General features: G+C 33.7%; 1 protein-coding gene across 5 annotated transcripts in view; it reads left to right on the forward strand.

The window, feature by feature from the left end:
- Positions 1-3273: 3273 nt before the first annotated feature.
- The window catches only part of LOC110032636 (probable potassium transporter 9), a 10938-nt gene continuing 944 nt past the window's right edge, over positions 3274-13267 (forward strand). Inside the window, exons 1-10 of one of the 5 annotated variants that reach the window (XM_020736323.1) lie at positions 3274-3534; positions 3621-3731; positions 4020-4254; positions 4334-4579; positions 4669-4722; positions 5873-6133; positions 8895-8947; positions 9027-9150; positions 11432-11686; positions 12807-13261. In XM_020736323.1, the coding sequence (XP_020591982.1) occupies positions 3391-3534; positions 3621-3731; positions 4020-4254; positions 4334-4579; positions 4669-4722; positions 5873-6133; positions 8895-8947; positions 9027-9150; positions 11432-11686; positions 12807-13261 (1938 nt within the window). In that variant the 5' untranslated portion in view covers positions 3274-3390. The other 4 variants (XM_020736324.1, XM_020736325.1, XM_020736328.1 and 1 more) reach the window with 4 other exon arrangements.

The following is a 13267-nucleotide window of genomic DNA, read 5'->3' on the forward strand; positions in this document are numbered from 1 at the left end:
TTAAATTATTTTTTAAGCATGACAATGTGCATGCCAGGCTTGATTTAAAATGAGGGATAAAGAATAAGAAACATTGCTATTTACAAATCAAGCATCTACATAATTTTTCAATCTAAGAAACCCATACATTTACATGTGAATTTGATAAAAATGAAAAGTATGGGTTCGGTTTTTTTAATGGTCTTTCATATTTGATTGAGAATTTTAAAAATGAACGAAAGAGAGTGCTTGATTTGTAAATAACAATGTTTTGAGGGCAAGTGATTCTTAAAAATAGTGAGCATTTTTTATACATAGCACACAACTCTTATGCATTTATATATCTAACATCTAAATGTTTATATTTATATTTATAGCACTCAATAATTTTACATCACATCACAAATATCATCATTATTCATTTGTACAAGTGATGTACGCATTTTCATGCGTCAAGTGAATTAATTTGTTTTTGGAATTATTTGTGAAATTGATATTATACAATTCAGATAAAAAAATAAAAGATAAGTTAATAAATAGCACATCTAAAGTTTTTTTTTTTTTTTTTTTTTCTTTTGTGGGGTGCTGCAATGCTAAGCAAGGTGAAATTTGTGAGGTTAAATTAATGGCGATTTGTCGTTAGACGTGTAATTTATGATGAAACTAAACATATCTATAATAATGATTTGTGCTTATTATAATCATTTGTCAACGTGTAGCTCTAAAATTAAAATAGATTTTATATTGTATTGAATCAATATTTAGATGTATTACATGAAAGCGTAGGATGTTTACGAAAGGTCATTCTACTTGCTTTATAATTTATGGAAGATCATTTGGCCTGTTATGGAGGATTTTGTTTATTGTATTCAATCTATTATATCAAACCAAAATATTTTTTTGGTCTTTTTTGCTTTCTTAGAGAGATGAAAAACTTGTGGTGGCAATTGTGAAGCTTTGTTGAATTTTCTTAGTAAACAAAGGGAAGTACTATTGATCGTGCTTGGTGTTTGTAATTGCTCAAACTCTCACTTGTCATGATACTATTCATTTGAATTTAATAGCCTGGCAATTTATCCCATTACGGTAGCTTCTTAGGAGGTCAATCATCTCAATAATACTCTTATATGAGCATGCTTGAGTTTGGGTATCTAATAAAATTCTAATCATTACACACACACACACACACACACACAAACTCAATATTTAAAGAGTACAGCTTAATTCCATCTAAATGGTTTCACGATCAACTTCGGTAGAATAATTATTTTTTTATCAGTATTCTTAACTAGAATAATCCAACATGCATATATGATTTTAGAGGTGCCCTTGTAGATTCAAGAAGTGACTCCCTTGACGCAACACTTTGTTATGCATGGTGTTTAATTCCAATCTTCATGCTATTATGATCCTTCGATACCACTTGTAATAGTCTGAACTCTCATTTATCTAGATATCATCACATTGACCTAATAGTTTCACATTTTTGTCTTGTTGGTGTAAATTCTTAAGTCATCACACTTGCCAATAGTACTTTAATTTGAGTACGTTTTGCTTGGAAGTTTCTCATAAAATTTTAATTGTTACATCATAAGGTGTATCAATGTATAAGAGTTTAGTTTCATTCTACTTAGGGGATTTCACATTTTTCCACACATAAGCAACGTATATCATCGTCGATATTATTAACTCAGGATCATTCAATGGCCATATAAAATTTCAGAGGTGGCCCCAACAAATTCAAAAAATAACTTTCATCCTGTATCACATTGTTTTAGCTGAAGTTCAAAAAGTGAGTCCCATGATATAACATTTTGTAACGTATGACATTTAGTTCAAATCTCCAAACAGTAGTAAGGCTCAAATAAAATTTGTAAAAACCTGAACTTTCACGCATTGAAATATTGTTCGTGTTAAATTAGTAGGCTCATGATTTTATTTTATTTTGTAAATTTCTAAAAGATATGTCATCCAATAACGCCCTCATATAAGCATTCTAGCTTTAGAGTTTCAAATAAAATTCTAAGTGTTACCCTAAAGAACAAGTTTGAATCTTTATATGTGTGTGTGTGTGTCGTTAGTTGTGGCCTGTTGTTAGAACAGTCTCTTTGAAGGTCTTAGGTCCCCTTAGGTCACGCGTTCAAATCTTCTTCCGGCCAGTTTGTCGGTAGTGAGAGCGATCCTTGAATAGTTAGGTATATGAGGGCGGCTGGGGCCTCATATATATTAAAGTAATCAATTTGTTATTAAAATTTTCTTTATTATGATTTAAGCGGAATTTGGTTGAAACTTAGATTTATGCTAAATATGATTTATCAAATATGATAAATTCAGATTTATCAAATCCAGTATGCGACGGAGGAACTCACGAGCAATGATAGAATAAATTCATCTCACATTGAATTTAATAAATCTGGATTACCATCGTAAAAGAGACCGAATATCAGAATAAAAAAATTGAACATGAAAAAATTTGATTTAAAGGAACAATAAATTTAATATTGATGGTATTTGACTTGATTTAAATTAAATTCAGAGCTGAATCATATTAATAATATGCCACCAAACATGCACTTAGTCCAAAATTTTCTAAAATCCTGCCAATCATTGATGCCTAGTCATCAGCCTTCTATGCATCCACATGCCTTGCTGTTCCTATCCAATGCACGTCCGATCATTTTCCCTTTTGCATCTCCCACATGGTCCTAACCCCCTCTATTATTTTGTTTTCTTCGACTTTTTTATTAGCTTACTGTTTCCATGATCATCTATCCCCAATCAATTGAGGGAATTGGTAGCTCCCTGTTAATTGGCAGAATTTACTAAATCCACCCAAATATAAAAAACACAAGTTTTATGAATTTATAAAATTTTAAATTTAAGGGCCCAATTTTACCTTCCATTTATTTTAAATTTAAATTTAATAAATCTAACAAAAGAGTGAATTTAATGAATCAAAATCTACTAAATCCTACAAGCAGTAAATGCTTCTGCAGCCTAAAAAGACAAAAAAGAAACAACCGATTAGAGAAATGGGTTTGTCTTCTTCGATGCCAATTATATATTGTTCACACACAATGATTAAAAAATCGATTTTTGATTTCATTAATTATTGTAGTGGGCGCCCGAACGTAGAGGGAGATCGATACAGTCTCTAGCGGGTTATACCATCCATGAGAGTTTCGTATCTCGACGCTGCCATCCATGAGAGTTTCGTATCTCGACGCTGCGGCACGGCTTTTTCTTGTTTCTAGATGCTACTGCCATTAACTTCTTTTTCTCACCTAATTGTGGCTTCTTTTTTCTTATTTAAAAGTTGATGAAGTGGTCCACTCCATGTGGCTGCTTCTCCTTTGAAATCTGTATGGTTGAGCTTGAGCTTCCAACATTAGTTTACCTTCCCCTTTTTGAATGCTTTTTCAAATTGGGGAATATTTAACTGGTGGAGAGTTTTTCTCGGTTTGTGGGAATTCAGAGGACCGGAGAGGGAGAGGCGTTGCTTTCTTGCAGTCATTATTTGCTGTTATAGCATTGTTGAAAGAGATCTGGCGGAAGGTATGTGGTTTACTCTCAGTTCTGTATGTCACAATTTGATTTGCTCACTTTTGATTCTCTCTTTTATCTCTTTCATTTTCGTGAAGGTTTCATCACATTTTGTAAGCAACTTCTGCTATTCTGGTGTAGATTTGTTGGTCGGCGTTATAGTTCGTTCGATGGATCCCGAGTCTGCAAAGAGTGTTGATCATCAAAAGGTTGGTTTCAGAATGGAAATTAAGCTGCTGTTGTTGTTCTGAAATCGTTTGATCCGATTTTAGCATTTTTTGGGAACTCTTGTTTTGTTAAAGCTGATCAAATTAAAGCTGTGCATCTACTTATGTTGATGCATTTTGCTCCTGGAGTACTCTGTTTCTTTTATTTTTCAAATTTACTTTGGACATCTTTTTTATACAGATTTTTTTTTTCTAATAAATGGATTTCATAGTCTTTTGGGAATGAACTAAGCCTTTCTCATATTTATGAATGCCATTTTTTTGTTTCAGAAGAATTCGTGGAAGGCTGTCTTGCTTCTCGCATTTCAGAGTTTGGGAGTTGTGTACGGTGATTTGAGTATTTCTCCTCTATATGTCTACAAAACCACATTTGCAGAAGATATTGAGCATTCCGGTACAAATATAGAGATCTACGGCGTGCTTTCCTTTGTTTTCTGGACGCTTACGCTTGTGCCTTTGTTCAAGTATGTCTTCATAGTTCTTAGAGCAGATGATAATGGTGAGGGTAAGTACCGGCCAGATGAATCCTTGTTTTTATTTAGGGCTTCGGTTTTCCCGATTTCATTATCTTTGTGCCGCTGCAGGTGGCACTTTCGCTCTTTATTCTTTGATTTGCAGGCATGCAAATGTGAGCCTTATGCCAAATAGGCAGGATTCAGACGAAGAACTTTCTACCTACATAATAGATACCCCAGCAGATAGGCAAACTAATTCTAGGATCAAAATCTGGCTGGAGAAGCGCAGAACTTTGCATACTGCCCTTCTTATAGTAGTATTGCTTGGTACTGGAATGGTGATTGGAGATGGAGTCCTGACTCCAACTATGTCCGGTACATGTTCCTCATCCTAAAACGATAACCGTGTAACCTGCCAAATTTCTCTGAGTGTTTGCTAATACTTTCTCAGTTTCTTCCTCCAGTTTTCTCCGCAGTTTCAGGGCTGGAACTTTCAATGTCAAAGCAGCACCACGAATGTAAGTATTTTAGTTTGTGGTTTGTTCTTTCGATTTAAGATCATTTATTCTATCTTCCAATCTGGTATATTCAGTTGCATCTTGATATATATTCCTTACGGTTTTAGAAAACTTCTTAGTGAATAGCAGAACAAGTACTTCTTAAGTTTTAACCATATAGTCCTTCAAATGCAAATTTTAATTTCTCTTTGTTGCTGATCTGGAATCAGTCTGACACAAATACAATTATATAATGATAACATATTGACTTGAGAGTAATGATGTAGAATTCTATGGAAACAGCGGAATTTCTTATGTAATGTAGCGCTTCTTTGCAAGAAACCTAACCATTTAAATCTTCCGTTTCTTTTAGTCTAATGTTTCTTTGGCATTCCACGTGTATCTTTTTTTTTTTTTTAATGCAGAAAGAAAACCAAAATGTATGCCTTAACAAAGAAAATAATGAAATTAAATGAAATTTTAAATCTAACTATAAAGTAGGGACTATTTTATAAATATCAAAGAAGATATAATAATTCCCAATGAAACATGATAAATTGCGAATTATTTTTTGAGTTCAAGAAGTTGATTCATGATGAACAAAAGATAGAGAGGATTTTTGGGTAAAGTCAGAGTTTTATTTTGATATCCTTTGAATCCCTCGTCCTTTAGTGCCCGGCCCATCTTTTTTTTTTGGGATTTAAGTTAGAATTTTTGGATTATTTTTTTAACTTATTTTCTTTTTGCATTGGAATCGGAATATCCTTTTAATTTTTTGATATTTGACTTGATTTTCTCATTGCTTGATAATCTGTTTAATTTGAAGTTCGGCATTGTTGGTGAGCTGGCTTAAAAACATATCTAAAATCAATTATTTTGTACCCATTTTGTACAAATTAAAGCCCCACCTTGATACCACATGTCCAATTGCTTGTTTTAAGCTTGTTTGGAGTCATTTTCTTGTTCCCATCAAAGAAGTTAGGCTTGTTTTAAGCCTGCGAATCATTCACTTGAAAAATTGATCTCCAATTCGCCTCTCTCTCACATTGCTTTTTTGCTATTTTTATATGCTGCTGAATTTCTCTCTGTTACCGTCTATTTTATATTATGACTGGTGAATTATATCATATATTAGTCGAACTCATGGCTCTTAATGGTTTCTTTTGTTCAGATGCGGTGGTTCCTATCACCTGCTTTATAATAATATGTCTTTTTGCACTTCAACATTATGGCACTCATCGGGTTAGTTTCATATTTGCACCTATCATTTTGACCTGGCTGATTTGCATCAGTGCACTTGGCATATACAATATTGCTACGTGGAATCCAAGCATCTTCCAGGCACTTTCTCCATACTATATGTTCAATTTTCTGAAGAAAACGAAGAAAGGTGGTTGGATGTCATTGGGGGGAATCTTGTTATGCATCACAGGTATATTTTCAGCAGACCTTAAAAAAAGAAGGGAAATTACATACATAACATACAATTCTTATTTATTACACATCTCACACCTAAACTTTCATATTTACTTTAGCACTTTAGTGCTTTAAATATTTGCATGAGAAGGTGTATTTTACTTCTAAAAAGTGTTTATTGTGCCATTTTTGATGTGGTATTAAAGATTTGAGTGCTTTTTATGCAAATATGAAATTTTAGGTGTATTTCACTTTTGAAGTTAGGGTTGTAACCAACCAGATTTGAGCCAAGTTTATTCTGAATTGGACTTTGCTTTGACTATATTATAAGTTGTTTATGTTCAACTCGATCTCAAACTATTGCCAAGATTTAACATCTATTTTTATACTTGACTTGATTAAATTATGAGAAAAATTGTATTTGGCTTGTACTTAATTTGTCTACAATAATTGAATAAGTACTTCAACATGTTAATAAACATGCTAAAACTCAAATGTGTGTCAAGTTTTGAGTGAATAGGTGGAATCCTGAATAGGCTCGATGTCTTTTCCCTTTGCTTTCATTCCATTAAATAATAATCTTATAATCTATTTTAGGTACAAAATATTTTGTATAATCTATTTAGCTAACTTAATAATGCATATTCATAATTTAAATAATCAGCTAACTAGGAATTAAATCAGAATAAAGTAATTGGAAATAATTTAAATAAGAAAGCTCCTAATTATAGAAAACTTCTACTTTAGCTGCTTGATATACGTCATTCCTAATTGACATCCCTCATCAAATTAATGCTGATTGATCAAGAAGCATCAATTTGCAAACAATAAACTTTGTCGGGACCAACAATTCTCAAGCCGTGAGTGTCAAAGCCGACAGTGCTAAAACTGAGATTGCCGAAGCCTCAGAGACAACTCCTGAACCATAATATGATTTGAGCAAAGAAACGCAAGAAATCCTTTATCGTTGTCGTCCAGAAATTCGAATCATAGCCACAAGAAGGATTCACATCCAGTTACACGATCTAAATACTATCGATCATAGCCCAAAAGAAGGATTCGGTTACACAATCCAAATGCTACCAATCATAGCTCACAAGCAGGATCCAATTCACGATCCAATGCTACCGATCATAGCCTAAAAGTAGGATCCAGTTACATGATCAAAATGCTACCAATCATAGCCCACAAGTTGGATCCGCTTCCCGTCATACAATCCAAACGCTATTGATTCTTCCGGCGACAACGAGGATGATTTGTTCCCTGATTTTCACACAAAAAGTGCTGAGTCGAGATCAGGTGTGCAGATGAAAAAGGTAATGTCTCGTTGGCATGCAGATGAAGGTGACGAGTAAGAGAGAGCCGCTACAGGTGGAGTTCAAAAGAGTCCTGTTGAGACTAGCCGAGTCGAAGAGGAAGATGAAGTAGAATGAAGATGATGTAGGCGAAGAAATAATCAGATGTCGAGCATAAGATGAGAGATTCTAGACGATCAGACGAGCGATTCACTTCGGGTTCACCAGTTGAGCAGACGGACGAAACAGTTGCAGCGGACGAAGATCCCTTAGAACAATTCCAAGGTGGAGAGTGCGAAGTCGTTTCTACTTCCGTTACGAGGGGATTTGTTAAATGGGTGAATTAAGGCAAAGAAATAGTTCCTCTCTTCCCACAAGAAGACCGGCGGGAAGGGAGTCTAGACGGTCCTCCAACGACTACCGGTGGTTATGGGAAAAATTTGGCTCTGATACCATGTCAAGTTTTGAGTGAATAGGCTGAATCCTGAATAGGCTTGATTGTCTTTTCCCTTTGCTTTCATTCCATTAAATAATAATCATACAATCCATTTTAGGTACAAAATATAATCTATTTTTAATCTATTTTAGCTAACTTAATAATGCATATTCATAATCTAAATATTCAGCTAATTGGGAAATAAATCAGAATAAAGAAATTGAAAATAAGGAAGCTCCTAATTATAGAAAACTCCTAATTTAGCTACCTGATTTCCGTCTTTCCTAATTGGCAATGCGTGTTTCACTTTTTAAATAAAATTATTAATAAATTATTTTACAAATATAGACAGCTAAACATTTGAATAAATTTTGATTTAGTATCTAATTTGCTTACACTAATTAAATAGGATAATAATAAGATATGAATAAGCTTTCTGGAGTTAAATTTAGATAAATAAATACTGACAATATATTTTATTGAAATAAAGAAATAAGAAGGAATTGCATTGTGTTATAATGTATATTGATATTAAATTATAATATGTTACTATTAAATATATAATTAAATAACCTATCATCAAACTTAATATATAACATTTAATAAGTTACTTGTTAAACATTAAACGAGTTTGCTGGTGATTATAAATAAATAATTTAGTCTGTTCTTAAATTTGGTTCATTTAACCTTTGAGCTTTTAAAAAATGTAAAAACTTATTTATTTACTAATTTAATCAAACTTGATCGAATATTAATTGAGCTGAGTTCGAGTTATTCCTCTGTGCATTGGTTCATTTACCAGCCTATGGTTAGGCCCCCATCACTTGCATCATTAGAAATTAACTCATTGAAGTTTTCTTTTGTGGCTATGAAGATGGTTTTTTATTTTAAAAGTATAGTTATTTTGAAGTGTTTATATTTTTCATTATGGCATACAGAATTAGCATATTTGAAGTTTTTTTTTTTTCATTAATGAAAAATATTTGCCATAGATTTTGTTAATCTTGGTGTAGATTTCTTTTTAAGTTTCGTGGAACATATTGCAGGTTCAGAAGCAATGTTTGCAGATCTTGGCCATTTCTCATACTTATCCATGCAGGTATTTTTTGTGCTTCTACTGGTTTTTTTTTTTTCATTCGGAGATTCAAATGCCACCTTATTTTCTACAAATTTTTCAGATTGCATTCACGTTGGTCGTCTATCCGGCTCTTATTTTAGCATACATGGGTCAAGCCGCTTATCTATCAAAACATCACATGATTGATACTGGTTACAAAATTGGCTTTTATGTTTATGTTCCAGGTAAATTTCGCGGCTTCTTTGTAGAACTGTTACATTACTAGCCACGTGTTCCTGCTCTATGATGAGTATTCTTTATTCTATAATATTTAATCCTCATCGAAGTTTAAATCTGCTTGCTGTACTGTTTAATACAGAGGTAGATTTGATAATAATACCGCAATAAACCCTGATTTAACTTGAGGGTGGTCTAAAAATAACTTGAAATAACTAGATTCAAATCTATTTTGAACCAAGAACAACTTGCTCGACAGGAGTTTGAGTGAACTCGGGTATTTTATGTTTATTTTTCTACATATATGTAGATGGTCTTTCAAATAAATGCATGCTTGATTATGGTTTATCTATATATATATATATATATTTATAGAGACTTATGACTCGTTAGGTCATGCCCATATTCATTTTAGATTAGTTTTGGGAAAAATAATTGGCTTATCTTTATAAATTTTTTCAAGATTAAATCCCAAAATATTTCTCCAACTTTGTGTGTGGGCTTATGTTTTTTATGTACTTTGAGATACTTAAGTGTCATTAGCTCATGCCCATATTCATTATGCATTGGGTTTGTGAAATAATAATGGGCTTATCTTCATATATTTTTGTTAAGGGTGAATCTCAAAATAGTTCTTTAAATATTTGTGTGACAAAATTAGTCTCTGAATATCAATATCATAGTACTCTAATGTGATCCATATATATATATATATATATATATATATATATATTATGGGCAAGGAGAGCCCTATAACCCATATAAATGTGGATGGATGGGTGGATGGATGGATGGGATGGATCGATGGATGGGAATGGATGGATGGGAATGGATGGATGGATGGATGGATGGATGGATGGATGGGATGGATGGATAAATTGATATGCATTTATGTATGCATATATACATATATGTATACTGCCGCTTACGACCGCGACCCTGCAGTTTCGCAAACTGCTCCCGCCTCTAGGTTCGCGAAACGACGCTGCTCCCCGTCTCCTTTTATTAGCGGATAGAAGATGAAGAAAATAAACGAAGCCACAATTTTGGTATTCTTCTTCGGTTTCCTCGGGATAGAGGAAGGAAAGTGCAAGCAGTAGCTCCTTGCGGCAGAAGGAAGAAGAAAGAAGAAGAAGAATATTGTTCTCCTTTGACTTCTTCTTGGTGACTTGTGGCATAAGAGAAATTAGATTTATTTCTCTTATAAGTTTATCTTCTTAGGTGTATCTCGGTGTAGAGTTTCTTCGGTGTATCTCTGTGTAGAGAGAGTAGAATTTAGAGAGAGAAAAAAGAGAAAGAAGAACAGTGAGAGAAGAAGAGAGCAACGAAGTGAAACTTACTTTTGTAAGTTGAGACGATCGACTGGTGTAAATTCCTCAAGTAGTAAAATCCTCTGCAACTCCATGGACGTAGGCAATTTGCCAAACCACATAAATATAAATCTGCCACATAAATCTGTGTTCCGCTGTGTTATTGTTTTCTAGTGTGAATTTTCTCGTTCTATTTTTCACTTTTTCAATCGCTCTCTTGTTTGATTTATATATATACCACATCAATTGGTATACAACTCACAACAAAACACATACACATATATGTATACATAGCCCACACACACATATATAGAGAGAGTGTGTTCTCTCTATTTTGCTTGATTTATGCCTCTGTTGGAAGGAAAAGCAGAATTGTGCTTTCTTTGGAGTTTGAGAAGGCATTTTTCTGTTCCGTTCCTCGTAGGTTATGATATTCTTATATCCAAGCCCATCATTGAGGACATTGCTGGAAGTGTAATTTGCTTTATGATCAGGAGCTTGTTATTAGAAATGAATCTTTTCGGTTATAAATCTCAGATGGCTGATCTTATAAGTTCCTTGCAGCGGGTGAAATTATAAGTTGCTTGGTTGCAGATGATGGCGTTTAATCTAAAACAAACATAAGATTTGAGTTCTTATATGATAAATAAATATCATTGCTACTCAAATATGATTCATTCTTCAAAACTGAGATTCAAATATTAAGAGTAAAAGAAACTGACCCTAAGAAGTACCAGCAAATTATAATCCGTGAACCAGACTTGGATTATTTTTTTTTTTTGCTTTTGTTCGTTTGTTTATAGTTTTCACCGTCAGTCTACAGGTTTTTCGGTGAACCTTTGCAATAATTAATTTTTTTTTAAATTCAAATGTCATAAATGCCCATTTTTATATTCACTCACATAAATAATCTGATTTTAACGCATTAAAAGTTTGGTTTTTTTTATTTTTTATTTTTTTTATTTTTATTTTTATGCAGAAGTGATCCGGTGGCCTGTGCTTATATTGGCAATTGCAGCTGCTGCAGTAGGAAGCCAGGCAATCATCAGCTGTACCTTCTCCATTATAAACCAGAGCCAAGCTCATGGTTGCTTTCCTAGGGTCAAGGTAATTCATACGTCTGACAAGATAAGTGGTCAGATTTACATTCCAGAGATCAATTGGATACTTATGATCCTGTGCTTAGCAGTTGCTGTTGGGTTTAGAAACTTAAAGCACTTGGGAAATGCACAAGGTAAAGCTTCAATATTATTTTGGAAGATTAACATACGTACCCTCAATTTTTACATTTATTCCACTCAATCTTTGAAGTATTGCTGCAAGCCGTGGCCTGTTGGTTGGCGGGGTTTACTGTAAGTCCCCTCAGGTCACGGGTTCAATCCCAGTGGCGCTGGGTTCTCAAATATTTAGGCACACAGTCAAGTGATTAGACACATGAAGTTGGTTGGGGGCTCATATCATAGCCTCTAACCGTTCTTCATAACAATATATATATATATATATATAACTTTATTCATGCATGAAAAAGGTGTTTTTTACTTTTTAAATGTTAAAATGGTGGTATTTTTATGTGAAATGAAAGATTTGGTTGGTATAAATGTGAGAATTAAAGCTTAGGTGTTAGCTCTGTAAATACGTAGGAATTGGATGACATGAATTTAAATGCTCCGATTATTTTGCTCTTCTTTTGATTAATCATTTGTCATCAAATTTTTTTGATATGCAATAATGGAACTTCTGGACTTTTTCCCCCAACAGAACAACTTCTTGACCTTTTCATTGTGTTGATTCCTTGTTTGATGTTCCCCCTACTACCTCACTGACCGCACAATGATTGGTGCTTCTTGTACCAATGGTGTGTTTAGGATTAGTTTTATTTTTTATTTTTAATTTATTTTAAATTTTTTTTCCTTAATGCGTTTGTTTATTATATATTTATTTTTATTTTTATTTTTATTTTTTATCTTTATAATAAATCAATTTGTTTTTAAAACTCTCAAATTAATTTTAAGTTTTTAGTGTTTTTAAAAATCGGTATCACCATCAAATATGTGTTATTTCAAATTAAAATATAAATATGATCAATAAAAATTGAAAAGCAAAAAGTGATGTCAAATGGCCCTTAAATTTTTCTCGTGTTTTGATTACAATTACCTTTGACAATATGATGTTAATGTGTGATTAAAATAACTATCTCCCTCTAGTTCTATTGGCGGCTAGTTTACCTGTATTGTTGTCATGTTTTAATTTGGACCATTTTTTTTTCTTAGCAACTCATGTTAAAATTATAACGACAGTAAATGACTTATTTTTTGCTAGTTTCATTAATTTGATTACACACTCCTAATGTGCAGGTCTAGGGTTGATGACAGTAATGCTGGTAACCACATGTCTCACCTCCCTAGTCATTATCATATCGTGGAAAAGATCCCCTCTTATAGCTCTATCCTTCTTCATGTTCTTTGGCTCCATTGAAGTCTTCTATTTCTCTGCCTGTGTCACAAAGTTCCTCGATGGCGCCTGGCTTCCAGTCCTTCTTGCCATCCTTCTCATGACCATCATGTTCATCTGGCATTACGCCACTACAAAGAAGTATGAACATGATCTCCACAACAAAGTGTCGCTTGAATGGCTGTTGGCCCTAGGGGAGAACATCGGAGTCGCCCGCGTCCCCGGTATCGGCCTCGTGTACACTGATCTTATATCTGGAGTCCCCTCCAACTTCTCACGTTTCATCACCAACCTACCCGCCTACCACCGCATCCTGGTCTTTGTCTGCATCAAGTATGTACCCGTCCCCTTCGTACCTCCTGCT

Source organism: Phalaenopsis equestris, unplaced genomic scaffold (genome assembly GCF_001263595.1).
Source record: "Phalaenopsis equestris unplaced genomic scaffold, ASM126359v1 Scaffold000991, whole genome shotgun sequence".
Taxonomy (NCBI): domain Eukaryota; kingdom Viridiplantae; phylum Streptophyta; class Magnoliopsida; order Asparagales; family Orchidaceae; genus Phalaenopsis; species Phalaenopsis equestris.